The 21957-nt window shown below is 44.5% G+C and overlaps 1 protein-coding gene across 1 annotated transcript in view; it reads left to right on the top strand.

Moving 5' to 3' along the window:
* SLC6A15 (solute carrier family 6 member 15) overlaps positions 1–21957 on the top strand; it is a 91566-nt gene that overhangs the window by 33824 nt on the left and 35785 nt on the right. The window contains exons 4-6 of the mRNA XM_088454391.1: positions 6019–6145; positions 7987–8168; positions 12539–12649. Of these exons, the coding sequence (XP_088310517.1) occupies positions 6019–6145; positions 7987–8168; positions 12539–12649 (420 nt within the window). The remainder of the gene's footprint in view (positions 1–6018; positions 6146–7986; positions 8169–12538; positions 12650–21957) is intronic.

The following is a 21957-nucleotide window of genomic DNA, read 5'->3' as shown; positions in this document are numbered from 1 at the left end:
ACAGGGAGATCCGAGCTTGGGCTCGGATCGCCCCGGATCCCCGAAGTTCGGGTGGGTTCGGTTCTCAGGGAACCGAACCCGCTCATCCCTACTTATTATGTTGTCTCCAATACATAAATTAGAGAATCTGTTGGAAATAATCTGTGCACACTTGTCACTTGACATAGACCTAGTATTGGACTGTGCCACACAATTATATTGAGGTCTAGGACATATCAATGTATGTTCCTTCAAAAATGTTTGCACTGTTATTTTGCTATGATAATTCTACTACAGTGAAATTTATCAGAGCATCAACAGAATCATGGGGCTGGCACAGTACTATGTATGGTTGACATGGGGCTGCTATACTGGAATGGTGCAGTGTGCCATTTTCATGGGCCTGCTATACTAAGCCTTGATGATTTAGCATTTATTACTATAGATGACTGTTGGGAACATGAAGCTGTTATATTTAGGGCCTGATTCCGCTTCAGACGGAATAGCTAAGCTGGTTGCAAGCAGCTTAGCTATTCCTTCTGTGCTGATATAGTAATGCAGCAGGAGGCATCATGCCTCCTGCTGCATTATGTATTCGAGCTGCGTTGTCCAACGCAGCATCGGATACTCTGCGGACCATTGGCCAGCTAAGGTGACCCATGGGGTCACGCAGACAGCTGCCGCAACTGCAAAGAAGAGGCAAGCCGACGGAGATCCTGGCCTCTTCTCTCCCCCCCAATGGCGGCAACATGCCTCCGTTTCAGGAAATGGAGGCCATCGTCGCCCCCTCCCTGCCCCCAAACGGCAGCAGACTGTCAATCACTGACAATCTGCTGTCAGTTTACATGTAGGCTCGCAGATCCGTTCTGCACATGTGCAGAACGGGTCTGGCCCCTGCGCAGTTTCCAGAACACCGTGCACTGCTGAATTAGGTCCTTAGTCCATACCTATGTATGGTGTGCATTGGTAAAGTATGTATGGGGAGCATTGGGGCTGTTTTTGGCTAGGTGGGGTCTGTATGCCGAACATTTCACTGATTATGTGCATAATATATATCTTTCACCTTGCAGCACGCATTGCAGAGCATGGTAACTTATACCCCTTTTACACCAGAGCAAAAACCTGGGTTTTTGCTGGGTCTAACCAGGTCGCAGCTCAGAGTAAAAGGGTCCCTGAAAAATAACCCAGGTCAAGTGACCCAGCAATCCAACCCAGGTAGCTACCAGGGTTGTACCCAGGATGGACCCATGGTAATGGTGCAGTGTAAACGGTGCAACCCAGGTTATCTGACCTGTAGTGGCGTATCTAGGGCAGGGCGAGCAGGGTGCGTGCCCTGGGCGCCGTGGGACCGGTGGCGCGAGGGGGCGCCACCGGCCATGGTACCGGCCCTCCCTAGTTAGCCAGTATAGCGCCGACCGCAGTGAGTGCGGTCAGCTCTACACATTTACACGGGACTGGCGCTAGGCTTCCAGCGCCGGTCCTGTGCTGCACAGTTGAGCCCCTTCCCTCCCCCTAAACGCTTGCCCAATAGCATCAGGAGGTGGGCTCAAGCTGTGCATAACACATGCATCGCCGCCAGCGCTGGCGGTGATGCGTGTGTTAAACAGCAGCCAATGAGAGTCAGATAGACTCTCATTGACTGCTGCAGCACCCACTGCAAGAGACGTCTCTCCCATAATGCTGAGCGCGCCAGCCCGGGAGGACTGGTGGGCGGTGGCGGCAAGAGCGGTGTCGCGGTCCGGAGCAGCAGCATGGATTCAGGTAAGTATATTTGTATATTTTTTTTTTAAACCTGTCTGCACTACTGGGGGCACGGGGGAAGGGGGTGGCTACTACTGGGGGGACCTCTACTGGGGGTGGCTACAACTGGGGGTACCATTACTGGGAGGACCTCTACTGGGGGGGATCACTCCTGGGGGCAATAATTGGAAGGACCACTACAGGGGGCACTGGATAAGGGGGATCACTACTGGGGGCCTGCATCAGGGGGACCACTACTGGGGGCACTGCATGGGGGGGACTACTGCTGGGGGCACTATGTAAGGGGCTTACTGCTAGGGGCACTGCACTGGGGGGACCACTACAGAGGGCACTAGATAGGGGGGATCACTACTGGGTGCCTGCATAAGGGGGACCACTACTGGGAAAACTGCATGGGGGGGGAGTACTGCTGGGGGCACTATATAAAGGGCACTGCATAGGGGGGGACTACTACTGGGGGCACTATATAAAGGACACTGCATAAGCAGATACCACTACTGGGCGCACTGCATTGTGGGGACTGCTACTGGGGGCACTGCATAAGGGGGAACACTACATGGGACACTGCATTTGGGGGGACCACTACTGGGGGCACTGAATAAGGGGAACTAATTGGGGGCTGTATAAGGGGGACCACTACTGGGGATACTGTATAAGGGGCACTACTATGGGCCTGCATAAGAAGGACCACAACTACATACTGGGGGTACTGTATAAGAGGCACTAATGGGGTTAAGGTGCATATGGATAGGAATGTTCAGCGTGAAAATAAAGGGGTGTGTCATGTTGACACGCCCCATTTTTAAGTGACCACGCCCATTTTTTCAGTGCGTGACTTCGGCGTGCGCACATATCGGTGGGAGTGTGGGGGGGGCTCCCTTTTCAGATATGCCCTGGGCTCCAAATACCCTAGTTGCGCCACTGCTGACCTAGGTCATGCCTAAAATTAGCTGATTGGTGGTTGTGGAGCATTCACCTACCACTTTTTATGAGCTCACAGGTTTAGCAGGGCAGACCTGAGTTCAGTGTGAACAGGGCTGACCTGGGAGTAACCCAGATCGAAGGTGCAGTGTAAATGGGTCTGACCTGGGTCTGACCAGGGTTGGAACCATGTCCAAAAACCCAGGTCGGACCTGGGTTTTTGGTGGAAAAGAGGTATTACACCTACAGTACACCAGGGTTGTGTGCCCCAAGCAACACTCCATGTCGTTGTAAACATAAGAGTGTCATCTCTTATATGCTAGCAAACTTCTTCAGTAATACCCCTTTCACATCGCAAACCCGGCTCTGACCCGGGATTTTAAACTCGGGCCCAACCCGGCTGCGACCTGGGTCAGACCACTTTCACACTGCACCTTCAACCAGGGTTATTTCCGAGTTGGCCCTGTTCACACTGAACCTGTGATGGCCCTGTAAAACCCTGTGGATGTCTAAAAAATTTACTTTTTCAGCCTCACAAACATAAGATTACAAAAGGGAGGGGTGCAGACTGCTCACAGCATTACAGGAATCATGGCTGATGGATTACCACTGTGTAGTACTGAGTTCATGAGTGTGTGCTTTACTGCTATTTGATACAGCCGGTGACAGCATGATGCAGCTTCTTGCAGCATAGTGTACAGTTCACTACTTCGTCACTTAAATTAGCTATCACTGTAATGACAGTAGTGGTATTAAGTTTAACCCCTTTCAGACTGCTGGAATGCCACCTCTGCTGTTGTCTGCAGTGTGGGTCTGGCTGCTGACATCATCAAGTGAGACCCAGGAACATCCAATCAGCGTTGTTTGCTGAGTCCCGGGTTGGAAACTCGGGTAGGGCCTGTTCACACTGCACTTCAACCTGGTTTGTTCCCGTGTTCAACCCTGCTGGACTGCAGGGTTGAAATGCCAGGTTGCACGACCGGGGTCGGTTGGTGGCGTGTTCACACTACACCTCGACCCGGGTCGACCCGGTAATATCCCGGGTTATTTTTGAGGTATGAAAGGGGTATAAAGTAGGCTATACGGTTTGGATTTACCTAGTGGGTAGTTAGATGTAAAATGGTATAGAGAAATATATTTGTAATAATTTCTGTTTTGGATACAAAGTCAATCCAGCCAATACAAATATATTTATCTCTCTCATGAAAAGTCACAAAAAAGCAATACATAATATTATGGCTACAGATAGAGGGGTTCGGGTTAAGCCTATAAACAACAAGACAAGTGTTAGTGTGACCTTGTCCGTACATAGAAAACAATAATATATACAGGTTGAGTCTCCCATATCCAAATATTCCGAAATACAGAATATTTTTAGCATGACTGATATAGTGAAACTTTTGATTTTTGATGGTTCAATGTACACAAACTTTATTAAGGCACAAAATTATTAAAATAAAGTATAAAATGACCTATAGGCTGTGTGTATAAGGTGTATATGAAACATACATTAATTTCATGTATGTACACAAACTTTGTTTGAGCCATAAAATTATTGAAAATATTGTATTCAGGCTGTGTGTATAAGGTGTATATGATTCATAAATGCATTCTGTGTTTAGATTTGGGCCCTATTCCTAAGACATTTCAATATGGTATGCAATTATTCCAAAATATTCCGATATCCAAAATACCCTTGGTCCCAAGCATTTTGGATATGGGAGACTCAACCTGTACTGAGAAATATATCCAGCATACAGGACAAGAAAAGTGACCCTGACCCGTTGTCTATAGTTATAAAATTAGACCAGAACTTGTGAACTGAATGCAAGATACGTGACATGAGCTAAATAGAAAAGCATACTGTGCATTAGCAAGGATTTGATATAAGAGTAGCTGAACCAAGAAAACTGTATAAAACAAAAACAATAACTGAAAATGAAATCCAACATAAAATCCAACCGATCTTCTCAAAGTGATATATCTATAACCAAATAAAGTTATTCCACAATAAATCATCCTGATTATTATTATTTACTTTTAATAAGAAAGGCAGTTTTTAAACAAATAGCTATTTGAAACAAAAAGAAAAGTAGCAATACAAGGTCTGGCAATAGTATCCTTGAAGTATCAAATTATAGCAGAGTAATCCAATGGAAATACATTGTCAGATAAATGACTGTGGGTCTGACAGACATTTTATCTGACAACCTGAAACAGCCCCACATTTCCCCTGTTCCTTCACAGGAAAGGAATGGGGAAGTGTTTCCTCCCCAGGGAGGAACCCATATACCTACCCTTCAACATGACCCCTTCCATCAGGTACAAAATGCTCTGCTCCTGGACTTGCCACCTAATGTATAATTGCAGTCACCTGTGTTGAACTAGTCAATTGATGAGAAGGGTGTTTCACCACAGGTGGCTGCAATCATAAATTAGCTGGGAAGTCCAGGAACAGAGCATTTTGTACCTAATGGAACGGATCTTGTAGGAGGGTCTGCATGTACTGTGTGGCCATTCACTATGATATATATCACAGCATATGGCCACAATAATTGCTGGGTTTCAGGCTGTCATAAAATGTCTGTTGGTCTGACAGGCATTTTATCTGACAATGTGTACTGTACGCCCATCTGTAGGAGCAATACATCCTAATGTGCCGCTTCATCTGCATCACAGGAAGCTTCTTCTATCTTACAGTTTCTTCCATCTTTAATCACAATAATATTGTAGTAATAATTGTCACATTTCCCCTTTTTTAAAATGTTTCGCCCCCTCTCAGTGATCTCTGGTGTTGTGTTCACATTAACCTTTTCACTGCAGCGACATTGTCTGCTACCGCTGATGTGTAAAGCCAGTAGAAAAGGAAGTCCTGCAATTTAATTCAATAATATCGCATAACTTGCAATTAATGAAATTAAAAGTGATTTAACCAATTAAATTTCAGTGAATATGCCTCGGTTTCTCAGTAAACTGCTTGGCTTCAGGATGGTTGCCTAGCAACCATGGCTTCAACCAATACAATCAATGGTTGGTTTAGTGAAGCCACAACAGCTATAAACATGCCAGTTATGTTCTGCAGCTATAGTAAAACTGTTGAATGCTGTCAGGCCCCAGTAGGTGAACAATTATGCTGTATACTGTATATCATATTTAGGAGCATGTACCAGTGAACATTATCCTGTTACTGAATTAATATATTACACAAATTTGGGGTTACAAAAATTGTGGTTCTTTTAGCAGTTACTTATTTCATGGTTTGTCTCTAACATCCTTTAAATATAGACACTGATTAAAATGACTGATTTGCTGTAAAGACATTATAACTGCTACTGATATACTTGTTTTATTTTGCAGGTTTGCTTGTTTGTAGCTCTTTACTACAATGTTATAATTGGATGGAGTTTATTTTATTTCTCACAATCCTTCCAGCATCCTCTCCCATGGGATCAGTGCCCTTTGGTGAAAAATGGCTCTAATACCTGTAAGATATATCTATTTTCTCTAATTACTTTTATTACTTTTAAGTCAGATTCAGATATGCTTCTGTACTTTTAGTGCAGATGTGAAAAAAAACAGATTTTTACAGTACTAAGGAGCTCATTCAGACCCGCTCGCTAAGACGCATACTCTCGCCGCTGCCGATGGTGTGCAGTGTGTATGCATTGTGTGTATGCATCGTAGTGCGCATGTGCATACCTTAGCGAAAGTTTACAATGCATTTGCTCGCTGCACATAGACAGCCCAGCAGAGTGAGTGACAGGGGAAGCCGTTTGTAGGAGGTAACAGGGGCTGGCCATTAAAAACGAGGGAGTGGAGGTGCATACCCAGGCGTGTCTAAGCATCTCAATTGTGTTTTAGAGGTTTGCATAGTTATAAGACAGCATCATAGTACACGTCACCTGGCTTGTTTTTACACTGAAGTGCTCGGAGTGCTTGAGGCAGGGTATGGTCAACCTCAAGCGCTGCGATCACATCCGATGTTAGCCGATGTACCGATGGTTGCATACACTTCCTAGACATGACGTGCACAAGTGGGTGTCTTAAGACAGGCTGGTGGGTGTCTGCATACACTATGTGATTGCTCTCTAAGAAATACTGGGCGTGCTAATGCATTGCTGTGCGATTGCACTGCCTACGCAACATATCGTGCGAGCGGCTCTGAATCAGCTCCTTAGCACCATAACAGTCACATATTCTGTATTAGCCTACAAAGGAGGGATGTCCTAAGCTTTGGAGAGTGATAAAGCGGAGATAGATAAAGTACCAACCAATCAGCTCCTAACTGTCACGTTACAGACTGTGGACCCCATTTGTCATCGAAGCCTATTACCAGCGGCAGTTTTCATTTAGTATTGCAGTGATGCAAACGAAAATGCCACTGGTATTCATCAATACTTACCCCACTGGCAAGGGGTCCAGCAAGGTCCTACTCATTGGCGAGGTCCACCATTCAGCTGCTGTGTAATGTGTATGTGTGATGGTCCGTTTGCGCATGTAATAGAGCAGGAAGCACACTACTGACATCACTCGTGATGTCAGTAGGGCCGCCCCCACACGGCAGGCGTTCCTTCAGGAATGCCTCCGTTTGTCCAGCCACCCCCCCTCCCCGCCTACAAAACGGGGTGAGCTGTCGATCAACATCGACAGCCGCCCCGTTTGTAGCGAGCCCCGGAGCGAGTGAATTTCTCACTCGCTCCGGGGCTTGCGCACACCGCACATGTGCAGTGGCCGAACATCGACCCGCTGGCGAGCGCATAGCGCTTGCGAGCGGGTCTAGTACATCTGCCCCAAAATCACTTAGAAAACAAATACACTAAGTGGGTGGCTCAACAAAGACAAAAGTAATTGTGGGGTTGAGGAATCTTAAATTCGGCCATTATTCTAGTGAGTAGATGGGGAATGTGATTGTATGTTGGGGCATATGACTAACTGTTCTCTGGGGAGTACAAAAACACAAATCATACAAATTTTCTAACACAATTAACTATTCTAGTTTGTAATGTGCTGTCTACTTGTACATTAAATTACCCCTTTATGTGTCGCTGTTTAAAACAGCCTTATTGTAGCTTACAAATGAAAGTGGAACACCTTTGTACATTTTAAAAGCAGTGGCAGATATAACAAGTGAAAACGTAAATCAAACAAAGCCAATATTTCCTCTGTTTATTTACAGTACAGGACAAAGCGATATTTTCAACTGTCTGATATACAGTATATCTTGCAGATTCTAAATCTAGTGGAAGTACTTGCTAACGTATTCCTAGTTATATACTCATACAGTAAGACTTAGTCCAATTTAAATGATTTTTCATTACATTTCAGATGTTGAGCCTGAATGTGAGAAAAGTTCTGCAACCACATATTACTGGTACAGAGAAGCTTTAAACATTTCTGGCTCAATCACAGAAGGAGGAGGACTGAACTGGAAGATGACTCTTTGCTTACTTGCTGCTTGGATATTGGTGTGTCTCGCCATGATCAAAGGCATCCAGTCTTCTGGCAAAGTAAGTATACAGTATATGGGGATTCCATAGTAAGTCTACTGATAAAAGTTGTGTTACTTTACTTTGCAAGTAGTCTATCTAAATTAGACAGGAATTCTAATAGTATCCTGTTATTTTAATAGCATTTCACTTTTGCTATATATTATTACAATAAAGATAGCAATCATATATTATAATGAAGCTACAGAATATTATTAACTCTTTGTATTCCCTGCTGTGTGTTACCCTGATTCACTGTACAGTAAGTACCATACATACATCACAAAGAGAATATGTGCATAACCAGTGTGAAAGCTTCTGCTCTGGCATTGGCACAATCATCACGTGGCTGAGGGGAGACATACTAAAGGCAGAGGAGACTTGGATGAGATTTTACTCTTACTATAGATAGCATAAAATTAACACATTGCTTGTGCATTGGATAAAATAATGATACATCACAGAAGTTGTGAGTTAGAATTACTTTTTGAAGTTAAAATTAATATCTCATAAGTGGAGTAACCAGTCTGTGGGATTATGGGTCTGATTCAGCAGCGACTGTAATTGTGATTATTCTCACAATCGTCCGATTGTTGCGTTCTGCACATGCGTATACATCGAACTCCATTGCGATTGGGATGTGGGTCTCATTCAGACCCGGTCGCAAGCACTGATGTGCTCGCAACCGGGTTGATGGTTAGACCTGTGACCGCGCAGCGGCCGCACTGCGCGTGCGCAAGCCCCGGAGCGAGAGAGAAACTCTCTCGCTCCAGAGCTCTCGACAAAAGGCGGCTGTCGATGTTGATCGACAGCTCGCCCCGTTTTGTAGGTGGGTCGGGGGTGGTTTCCAAAACGGAGGTGTTCCTTAAGGAACGCCTCCCGTTTTGTGGGCGGCCGCACTGACATCATCAGTGATGTCAGTGGGGAGCTTCCTGCTCGATCAGAGCAGGAAGCTCCCTGGGGCTTGCGGCTGCCGAGACCCAACCTTAGGGTCTCGTCGCAAGCCCCGATGGTCACGATGGTGTTCACCATCGTGACCATCAACCTGGTCGGTCGTTAAGCTGTGGGTGGTAACCCACAGCTTATCTAACCACCAGGAGGCCACACTTCAAAAATGAAGCGGCCGCCCTCATTCAGAGAGAACGGTCGCTTCTTGCGACCGCCTCTGAATGAGGGCCTGTGATCGCCGTCAGGGCCGGATTATGGGAGGGGCGACAGGGGCGGTCGTACCGGGGCCCCCACACATAGAGGGACCCCACAAACAGCACAAAAAAAAATAGAGCACAGAGTTTAGCTGTCTGCGCTCTGGTCCCTTTTTCTGTTCCCTAACAGCAGCCGCCGAGGAGCTTCAGTGTTGTACAGTCTCGCGAGACTTCACGTAATCTCGCGAGACTTTGACTGCAGAAGGACCAGAGCAGCGGCTAACGGCCGCGGCTTGAGAGAGAGAGGCTGTCAGCTGAGCAGACTCTGACGTACCATTTTTAATCTGCTCCTCGGCTTCCCGTGGTGTGGTTGTGAGCTGACAAGCTCTCCTCAATCAAGGTAAAATTTGTTGTATGTATGCTATATATATATATATATATATCTATATATATATATATATATATCTATATATATATATACTGTATGTATATATGTGTATAAACTGTATGTATGTATATATGTATATACTGTATATATGTATATACTGTATATATATGAATATACTGCATGTATATGTATATATAATATATATACACAATATGTGTGTGTGTATGTATATGTGTACTTCACCAAACTGATAACTTTATTCCAACAGGTCACAAATTCATGGCAATGTTACATTACCCCACCGATACTGTCAGCAGGCTATGTGTATATATAAACTATATATATGTGTAGATAGATATATTTGAATTTTAAATTCCAGTTTGTTACAGCAATTGGTTTCAATTTTAATAAACTGGAATTTCAAGTTCAAATAAAGTTATCTACACACATAAATATATATAAAAAGAGAGAGAGAGCTATTTATTCATATACTGTGTGTGTATGTATGTGTGTGTATGTGTATATATATATATATATATATATATATATATAGCTAGATTTAAAGAAGCACACTCACCAGACTTGTTTAGAAATAGTAAGAAAAATTCCAACACTTTATTCTTTCATAGGAATACCCAAAGTAGTCATAGGTCGACGTTTCGGTCCCTGCAAGGACCTTTCTCAAGACCACCACTTCAGCATAAAGTCAGCACCATGTGAACATGGCCAGCACCAGGCACCCATTCACCTCTATATAGCACACAACCAGGAAGTGGCCGGAAATCACATTAACCGATTATCACCAGCATTTACCAATAACCCACTTATCACTCAATGTATTGAGGCTCATTACCTTAAATCACCATTGTAGGACCTTCAGATTGGTCACAGAAAACCGTCTATCACATAGGCGGCTTCACTCCAACCCACCGGAAGTAACGCGCCACATGCAGCATCCGGTGGTGTGGATATTACTGAGACGCACGCCATGTCAACACATGGCAGGCTTGCGTTTCACAGAGCCAGGAAATCAATCACCACATCGCGTGCGGAGCATAGTTAACAAAATACTTTGGGTATTCCTATGAAAGAATAAAGTGTTGGATTTTTTCTTACTATTTCTAAACAAGTCTGGTGAGTGCGCGTCTTTAAATCTAGCTATTGTGGACTGGGTCTTATGGACAAAGCCTGAAGAGCATCCCAGCTGTTGCAGACTTCAAAAAGTGAGTGGTACTCCAAGATTCACATATATATATATATATATATACACACAGCATAGAACATTGGTACAGTCAGCATGTGCTGAGTAGTTAATTTCTTGCCGCCCATGTTTGATATATATATATATATATATATATATATATATATATATATATGTATATATATATATACACACACACACACCTTGTAAGCGACGGGACCAGACGGGATGTCGGCATCGGCAAGTGCATACACACTTGTAGATGCCGCCAGCAACAAAGCAATGGCAGGGGCCATGCTGCATTCTGCAGCATTGCCTTCGCTAACAATGTCACCCATTGGACATGCATGTATCGGAGCGCGCATCATCAGCGGGTACACACTGGCCGGTGTGCCTGATGTTGCTCCAATACGCCTGATCGGACAGCATATCATTTAATATGTACCTGGCATAACTGTTTTATAACATTACAAATATATCACTTTAATAATGTTATTGATAGGGGCCCCCACAAGTTTGTTTCCCAGGGGCCCCCACAGACCTTAATCCGGCCCTGATCGCAGTGACTATGCAGACCCATCGCAGAGAGATTGATAGGAAGTACCGTTTGGGGGAGAAGATGGGGGGGGTGGTCAGCGAAACGCAGGCGTGCCACTGCGTTTGAACGCCATTGCATGGGCGTGTATAAATTAGCCACTGCGATGCCATACACAGCTTAGGCTTTCACTGCATGCAATGAGGTTAGCAATTCCTGAGTAAGGTCAGACCTTGTGCAAGTGTGCGTGAGGCTGCAATTGTACTCTATTTTACCGATGGCTTTGCGGTCTTGCTAAGTATTACGGATGTGTGTGTGCGTCCTTATGTAGTGCTGCGATGGCATAGCGATCTCAGAGGATTAACATATCTTCGCAGTGAGACTGCGTGCGTAATCACTATTGCGATCGCAGTTGTGATCCATACTGAATCAGGCCCTATGCCTGCTATCGCTGACATTCCCTAAAAAAGGATTCTAATACGTTGCCCATTTGTCAGCACAAATAGATCCAACATAGATGTTATAATATGACAATTTTAGCTTTACTTTCCTCCCGCATGTGCTTCCTTCCAATGAAAATTGTGAAGCACTCAGCACATCTGTATTATTATTATGTACAGTAAAGTCCATCCAAATCATTTTTAGTTTGGTTGGAATATCATTTAATTCAAAACTCCACTGGCTAAGCTAAAAGCGTTTCTGCTCACTTTCTGACCAGAAGATTATCTATATTTCTAAATGATTATTGCACTATTATTATGACTCCATTAATTGGCTACAATTCTCAGCTGAGGAATGATCATTTTAATCTCTATCAAATTTAATATGAATAGTTTTAGTTACATAAATGATCATTTATCTTTTCATGGTTTCCTTTATTGTTTGTCTAAAAATGGAATCAGTATGAGAGTGGGAAGTTCCATTACCCCAGTGCGACATTGACATGAATTGGTCTAAAAGGAATAGATTTATAATGATGCCAGTCCCATTCAAAGTTACTATTTGCAGTTACATTAACTAGCACATCTTGGGTTAAAAATAAATCAATCAAATATTTGATTATCATATCTATTAAAACTTGCAAGAGTGGAACTCACTTATTTTGTGTTTATTTATTTCCCCCAGATCATGTACTTCAGTTCTCTCTTCCCTTATGTGGTCCTTACCTGTTTCCTTGTGCGAGCATTACTTTTAAATGGCTCCGTTGATGGCATCCGACACATGTTTACTCCAAAGGTAAGAGTTTAGCACACAGGACTATCTCTAAGAAGCCAGAGCTGTAACTAGACATTTTGGGGCCCTGGGCCATAGATAGCATTGGCATCCCACCCCAGCCCCCCTATTTTTCAAATAGGGACATAAGACATGCACCTGAAAAAGGGCTGTGGCCTCATGGGTAAGGGTCATGACAAATCTGATTTGTCCTGTGCGATGATGAAAGGGTACCGATCTCGTTGTACCTCTGCTATCCAGGTATCACTGCCAAATACAGTGTAAATCCAATGGCTGCAGTGATCCCACAATAATTCTGCAGTGTAACTCGCCAACTCTAGAGGTAGGAGAGTGATGGTGAAGCTGAACCTGCAGCAGGATTTGTCAGAACAGCCATGCACAAGCTTGGAGCTGGCAGTTTAGATTATCAACTGAATGTATAGAAAGAGCGCTGCTTGTAGTGTATATGCAGCAAATAGCAGCGGGAAGATCTGTGTATGTATTTGGTGCCAGGGCTGCCACCAGAAATTGCGGGGCCTGGTACAGAGAAAATAGGAAGGGCCTCCCCTCATCACATTACTGTCTCCTCTCCCCCTCTACCCTCCACCCCCCTAAGTGTGATGCCCCCCTCCTCAGTATTACACTCCTAGTGTGGCCCCCTCCTCACTATCTGGCCCGTCCTATAGGGGTCGTTGAGCTTGAGGTGGAATACCCTCTTGTTCCGGGACCTAAGAGCCTGGCTGTCTCTGCTCCTGCAGTGTGCATCTGCAACCATGGAAAAGTAAACAGCGCTGCCGATGGCACTTCAGATATATGGTGCTGGCCGCGAGCCAATCGCAGCTCGCAGACCGGCAGTCAATCAGGAGCGGACGCTCCTGATTGGCTGCTGGTCTGCAAGTTGTGATTGATCGCGGCCAGCCCTGCAACGTACACCTGAAGTGCCGGCGGCAACGCTGTTTCTCACTGACTGCCGGTGCATATTTAATTCTGCACCACTGCAATCCGTGCCCCCGCTCTCTCCGGGCTCGGGACTATGGGCCCGGCAGTCCCCCCCTGATGGTGGCCCAGTTCGGCGCCGACAGCTAAACTTACCCCCAGCAAGGGTACTTAAGGTGTGCTGGTAACACCTGAGTCCGGAATCGGTGGCTGTGTTCAGGGCTGCCATCAGAAATTGTCAGGCGGATAGCTGTGTGTATTAAATAAAAGAGAATGTGACTGAAGGTGCATGGCCAGATGGAGGTGAAGTCGGCCATGGAGGAGATGGGGTGGCCAGGAGATGCTGGAGATAGGAAGCTACAAGTAAGAATGATAATAAACAAAAAATTGACAGGCCTGATCAGCACATGTTATACAACCCTAGTTACAGCTCTGCAAGAAGCTTCAGTAACTACTAACTGCAAATAGTTTTGCACAAATCAGACAATATGTCTACGTAGCACCTATTTAGGTACAATTTCCTCTTTTGCAAACTACACCATAAAATTGGGATGTGTCTACTTTTAGCATGTTCATAAATTACACTTGTGGATATATTTACTAAAGTGAGAATTTTTAGAAATGGAGATGTTGCCCATAGCAACCAATCAGATCCTACTTAGCATCAGGGTTACCTACACTTCCGATTCAGCTGGGCATGTCCCGAAAATTGTGTGCCCTCCCAGAATGGCAAACTAACCACGCATACCCATCCACCCCCCCCCCGCCCCCCGCGCTGTTACACTACAAACCCCCGCAGCAGGGGGGTCTGATGATGCGATTCACAATTAATTTCGGCATTGTGAAGAGGGGGTGGGGCCATGATGACACGATCACGTCACGTCTCATGCTCCACCCCGAACGGAGCATCACCGCTGCATCACACCCCCCCTGCCTGTGTAAGCCTGACAGCTCCCTCCCGGAAGGAGCTGAATGTAGGCAACTATGCTTAACATTTAACTAGCACCTTCCAGAAGATAATAGCTAGAATTTGATTGGTTGCTATGGGCAACATCTTCACTTCTATAAACTCTCCCCTTACTGTTTTGTGTATTTTTATTGCTTGTTCATGCTGATAACTATCAGAGCAGTAACTAGGGCTCTGAGTGCCCTGTGCCAGCCCCGCCCCTTTTCCGCGTGATGTCATGATGTTGCACATACTGGGGTGGGGCCGCCGGCACCTAAAAACCTTCAAGACGCTCCGGGCAGTTCTAATTATGGCAGGGTGCCTGCCTGTAGTGTACAGTGGTCGCTACAGAAAGCACTGCCACAATGGTGCTGGCTGCAGGCATTCTCCAGCCAGAAGCAGGGGCCATGGGATGGCGCTCTGTGCCGTTGCACCGGCCCCACACCCCTAGTTACGGCCCTGTTAACTATAACATGTTCATGCAAACTAGTTGTTTTGCTAGTTTCATAAAATTACTGTTCTTATTACAGTGAATTAAATGACAGAAATGTGACAGTCATATAATGTAGTGCTGTCATTAGCAAGAAAAATGTATATAAAATGTAAGTGCAGCTAGAACCATGCACAGTTTTGTAGTAGTGATTAGTGAATATAGGACTCGATTCAGACCCGCTCGCTAGGCTGCGTTCGCATGCTGCTGGCCGATTTCCACTATCTGCGCATGCGTATAAGATGCAGTGCGCATGTACAAACCAGTCACTGCGATCGGGAAGCGATCGCACGTTCAACATAGACGGCTCGCTAGAATGAGTGATGAAACGATCCGTTTGTGGGTGGTGATAGGGGGAGCTAGATGAAAACGGGTGTATGGTGATGCGAACGCAGGCGTGCCTGTATGTTATAACGGTGTTTTAGGGGAATGCATAATTTACATGCAGTGTTATAGTACACGTCACCTGGCTGTTTCACACTGCAGCGATCGCAGTGCTTGCGGTAGGGTATGGTCAACCACAAGTGCTGCGGGAATCAGTATGTATTACCGCCGGTTGCATGGTTCAAATCCCGACACTGGAAGCCCGGCAGGGGTGAAGATCCTAACCGCGGATTTCGGTAAGTAATGCTAACCCTACCCCCTAACGATACTGGATGAGAACCTCTATACACACCATCCTATACCTTCTAATATCCTGCCTATACCTTCTGAGGATAACACTAATTTGCGTACGCAGTCATACCATAAATAAAGACTTAGACGTGGAACCTGTGGTTTCAAAGCACAAGTGTTATTCAGGTAAAAGTTCACACAGTTACACGCAATTGATCTAGACACAATTTAGGCGCAAAAGGAAATTATACAGACCCAAGTACAGTATACATACGCAGCGCTTCCGGACCCAGAGATAGGCATCAGCAAGAGACCCCCTAGTCATACATACAGCGTTCAGCACGAAGACTGAGAACCAGCGTTCATGCACACATATTTATACCCCCCCAGAATAAACAGGACAATAAGGAAGTTTGTTGCTGATGTCATTGGTTCCCAGGGGAGAAGCATCTGTTACAGCACATTTAACAGGCTGGTTCAAATAGACTCTCCCTGCCTCTAACAGCTGGGGATCTTCCTCTTCACGCCCCCTGCAACATTCTAACAGTTGTTCATGAAATATACATTTTGTTGCTTGTAGGCTCTGCGATCCATAACTTGAGTTTGCATGATGCGACCTCCCCACCGATAACACCGGAATACTGTAAAAAGAGTACGCATCAGTACAAGACCAAACACGACTTGTTAAGCATGTAAAATACCTTAGTTATCAAATACCTTTATTTCTCAGCATTTAAACTAACTGAACCAACTTAAATCATACACTTTAAAGCTTATTGAACCTTATGTGTGAATATGTAATGTGTGGGTATTGAGGGTTTGATATAAGGATGCTAGTTAACTTGGGGCAGATGTGTGCGCATAAAACTAATAAAACAACGGTTTCATACAAAGTCCTATGCATTCGCTAATATGCGACTAATTAACAGTGCAATTGTGCGTATTAATGTGTGTATGAGAAATGGTTAAAAATGCAATTGAATGGTGCTAATAGTATCATCGCCACATGTACTAAAATGTGAGTTTATCTAAAATGGCGCTTAGGCGGCCATTCGCAAAATGGCGTCTTGCAATCTCATTTTCAAGATGGCATCTTGCGGCCAGTCGCAAGATGGCGTTGTCGCAATTAAATTTTAAACTGAACTTGTCTCAGCCAATTATTCAGCTTCGACAGTCCACCCTTTGATTGCAAACAACATGCTATCACAATCTGCTATTAGAATTTAATTTAGGCTTACAGTTACATATTATTTGGTGTTATTATGGGATGGCACAAGGTGGTTCTTAATCCATCAATAATGTGTCTCTGAGCAGGGACATAAAACTACTATTATACGCACACCGCGGATCTTGGAAGATCATGTGAAAGGTGTGGGAATGCTCCAGTCTTATAAAAGCAGTCTTGAAGGGGAATTGAGACTTTACATTATCTTAGGTGATCTTTGAATAACATTTCAATAATACATTCTATGCATGTCTAAATATAATACATTAAATAATGGTGTTTCCTAGCTCAGGGTTGTAATGCAGTTCTGTATTTACCTCGGTATTCATACTGGCCACCATCATGATTTCATTCCTTCGTTTTACTCTATTTTTACGTTTTCCACACTTCAACACAATAGGAACACACCGGACACATATGCCAATTATTATGATGACAATTAGTATAAGGATTAAGAATTTGCCTATGCTGGCGATCACTTCCTGGACCCATTTCCCTAGACCTGAGAACCATTTCACTGGGTTCAGCCATGACACCCATCCTTCTATCTTTTCCCCTACTTCAGCCACTGAAGAATTATGGTTCTTATGAAATTCCCATTTTAGCTGCAGAATTTCATCCATCTTCCGGTTTATCACCTCCTTAGGGTCGCTGGTATCATTGGTGACAGAGGTGCAACATTTTACTCCAAATTGGGTGGCCAATGTTACGCAATACCCTCCAGTAACAGCAGTTAAATAATTCAACACTAGCCTGTGTTGCACCAGTTCTTGTATGCTTGCAATTCTCTCCCTGTATACCTGAATGTGTCATCGTACATCTCGGTGATATTATCTATCAATTTGGCAAGTTCCTGGATATATCTAAAATTTAATGTACCCCGAGCGATCCTGGTGGGGTCCAATGCGACCAGAACTTGAAAGCCAGTTGTCTCACTGATTAACTGAGTGACTTTATGTATATCACCAGGTACCATATTTCTTTTGCCTCTGTGTTCATATTGTGTGTGAAGATATGGTGACGGTGTGTTTTTATGTATACCCAGCATTTCAACATGCGTGAGGGTCATAACTTCTGGGACTATTCTTCCCAGGTAACACAAACCTTCGGAACTCGGGGAGAGCCATTTATACGCTTTTATTCCACAGATGAAATATACATTTTCAGGGAGAACATAAGGAATGGTATACATCATTATCATTAAGCACATTTCCCTTGCAAACAATCCTATTTCTGGTTCTTCCATCTGGTACATGCAAGTTTCTGGCTGTATTATTTTAGCACAATAACCATTTGGCACCTTACCAATAATTTCTTTGGTGCAACTCAATGTATACCGGTACCTAAAATGTTTCCCACCAGACTTAATGGAGCGCAGCAGGTCATGGTCAATGGACTCATTATCAGCTCTATGTGAGAAGGTCATCGTCTGATTATTACCTGTCAGTTCCCAACTCCCAGGTTTATTGGGGTTGGTTATGTTTAGACACAAAAGTGATCTATCTACTTGGAATTGATGGAGTTTGAAATGAGGTGGTTTGGATGAGAGGAATTTTCCATTGATTTCCCTTTTTGCAATTCTAAAATTTCCGTGATATTCAGCGGAAATGGCACCAACCCTACATTATGCTGTCCCTGTGGCACATGTGAACACACCCAGCAATCGGTTTGATTTAACACCTTGCCTACCATGCTATGATAATCCTCTAGAGGATACCCACCCCAGTACGGATTATATTTAGGTTGGCACCGTTGGATACAATTCTCATCAACTAGGGACCCACAAAGCTCACAAATACAGGAATCTTCAGACGATAAACCTCCACACCTTCCCCGAGTATCCGGAATGACAGCTCTCTTAACAATAACAGTACTAAGATTGGTCAGACACTCCCCTGATTGGCATTGCACTCCTCCTGATTCCACTCCATCAGCACTGCCATCAGCTCCTGTTTCCTCAATCGCCCCCCCATCACAGACACTGGATATCCCCGGACTGACCAGGATGGTGAACACTCTAAAAGAGAATATGAAAATGAACACAGCATGCCGGTCCATTGTCACAACAAGAACTGCAAATTTCTCTCAGTTCAGGTATCTTACTACGACCTTTTCAATCCTCCCGGAACAAGCTCGCGAGCGACAGGTGCACGCTATCAGCTTTGTCTCCAACTTGTTTCTCCACCGGTTGATTGACCTTTTTGCAGTGAGTGGAATGGACCCAGGTATCTCTCTCGGCCACCTTCAAAGATGTAGTACTCGTCAGCAGCACCTGGTACGGACCTTCCCACCGATCAGTCAAACAACCTGAACGCAAGAAATTTCTGATCATTACATATTCCCCTGGTTCAACATCATGAAAGTTCGTTTCAGGAATATCATTAGACAACAATTTCAGTTTCTGCTACTGTTGCTTTAACTGCTTACTCATTGATATAAGATACTTCACAGTTACCTCGTTGTTACCCTTTGGATCTTCCTGTGGACTTATAATCAAATGAGGTTGTCTACCGAACAATATTTCAAATGGGGACAGATTCAGAGGAGGTCTAGGAGTGGTCCTTATGCTATGTAGGACCAAAGGTAACGCTTCTGGCCATCCTGGTCCAGTCTCAGTCATGATTTTACTTAGCTTATTTTTAATAGTCCCGTTCATCCTCTCTACCTTTGCACTGGCTTGTGGTCGGTAGGGGGTGTGAAGTCGGCTATTAATACCCATCAGCTTACACATATTTTGAAAAACATCACCTGTGAAATGGGTACCCCTATCACTCTCGATGATTTTAGGGATACCGTACCTGCATACAAATTCCTGAACTATTTTCTTGGCAGTAAACGCAGCAGTATTAGTGGCCGCTGGGTAGGCCTCAACCCAGTTAGAAAATATGTCTGTGCACACTAATACATACTTAAGGTTCCTGCAGGGCGGTAATTGGATGAAATCAATTTGTATCACCTGGAAAGGTCCATCAGTCGGTGGAATGTGGGGCGGTTCGGTAGGGATCGCTTTCCCTATGTTCTTTCTCAAGCAGGTCAGACAGGACATTGCTATCTTCTCTGCTTGTGAAGAAAAACCTGGTGCGCACCAGTATGCTCTCACCAACTTGCACATACCCTGTTTACCCAGATGAGTCAGACCGTGTGCTGCCTCAGCCAGGCTGGGGTAATATGCCTTGGGGGCTACTGGCTTACTATGTCCGTCCCTCCAGAGCCCAGAGGACTCTTGCCCACATCCCTTGGACTTCCAAATGGATTTTTCCTGAATTGAACACAAATTTTGCATCTCAATTAATTTCAGCATATCAATAGTTTGGAATTACATAATTGTTTCAGTTGGAGAAAACATTTTTAACCCTGCTGCCCATTTTGCAGCTTCATCAGCTCTGTTGTTGCCCAGTGACACCGGGTCATCCTCACATGTGTGGGCTTTGCATTTAATTACTGCCACTGCTTTGGGCAGTTGGAATGCTTCTAAAAGATGTTTTATGTGTCGGGAATGTGCAACTGGTGTGCCTGCTGCTGTCATATAATTTCTCAGACGCCATAGAGTCCCAAAATCGTGCACCACCCCGAACGCATACCTCGAGTCAGTGTAAATGTTAGCAGATTTGCCTGCTGCCAGTTCACATGCTCTAGTCAGTGCTACTAACTCTGCCACCTGGGCTGAGTGAGGAGGACCGAGAGGTTTAGCTTCTATGATGTCTGTGTCACTTACAACAGCTTGTACATAATTCACCTGTGTCTGTTTGTCTATGACAACTCCCATCCGTATAAAAAGTTACATCCACATTCTCTAAAGGTGTGTCATGTATGTCAGGTCTAGCAGTAAAGGTCTGATTCAGATATGTCATACAATCGTGCGTATCATTATGTCTACCGAACTCACCTCCCGCCAGCAACTCCTCTCCTTCCACCCTTTGTACATCATGTTGTACATATGGTAGGTATGTTGCTGGATTCAGTGTACGGCAACGTTTAATGGTAATATTTGCAGGAGCGATTAGAGCTAGTTCCCATTTGGTGAACCTAGCTGAGGAGACGTGTCTGGTTTGAGCTGAATTCAACAGAGCAGATACAGCATGGGGAGTGTAGACAATCATATAATGGCCCAATACTACGTCCTCACTTTTACTCACCAATTAAGCGGTAGCTGCTACACTTCTCAAATGGGTGGGGAGTGATCTTGCTACCGTGTCCAATTGGGCACTGTAGTATGCTACGGGCCTACTGGCATCACCATGTTTTTGTGTAAGGACACCTGCAGCACAACCATCGGCTTCCGTACAATTCAAATCAAAAGGTTTTTCATAATCAGGTATTCCCAATGCAGGAGCTCTTGTCAGACTATCCTTAAGATTAAGGAAAGCCTGTTCTGATTCCTCTGTGTGTATGACATGATCGGGCTTTGAGGAAGAGACTAATTCCTGTAAAGGTAATGCCAAAATAGAAAAACCTGGTATCCACATTCTACAATATCCACACATTCCCAAGAAGGTACGAATTTGCTGTTGATTCTGCAGCAGTGTCATGTTTTGTATGGCCTGGATTATATCTGTTGTGAGGTGTCATAACCCCTGGGTTAGGCAGTGTCCCAAATATTTTACTCTGGATTGGCACGGCTGTAATTTGTCCTTAGCCACCTTGTGTCCTCTTTGTGAGAGATGAAGTAACAAAAGTTTAGTATCATTCAAACATGACATAAACGAGTCAGAACATAGCAATAAATCGTCCACATATTGTATTAGAACAGATCCATTGGCAGGTTGAAAAGATTGTAAACAGTCGTGCAATGCCTGGGAGAAGATACTGGGGCTGTCTGTGAAACCTTGGGGTAATCGTGTCCATGTGTATTGTAAACCTCTGTATGTAAATGCGAATAGATACTGACAGTCAGGATGGAGAGGCACAGAGAAGAAAGCTGAACAGAGGTCAATGACAGTGAAATGGGTTGCATTTGGTGGGATCTGCATCAAAATGACAGCTGGATTTGGCACTACAGGGAATTGGCTCTCTACTACCTTATTAACACCTCTAAGGTCTTGTACCAGCCTATAACCCCTCCCACCACTCTTCTTTACCGGGAAGATGGGACTGTTGGCTACACTAGCTGTATGGACTAA

Source organism: Taudactylus pleione, unplaced genomic scaffold, assembly GCF_031769625.1.
Source record: "Taudactylus pleione unplaced genomic scaffold, aTauple2 ptg000040l, whole genome shotgun sequence".
NCBI classification, from domain to species: domain Eukaryota; kingdom Metazoa; phylum Chordata; class Amphibia; order Anura; family Myobatrachidae; genus Taudactylus; species Taudactylus pleione.
The sequence above is the reverse complement of the archived record's forward strand: the minus strand, read 5'-3'. Positions and strand labels throughout refer to the sequence as shown.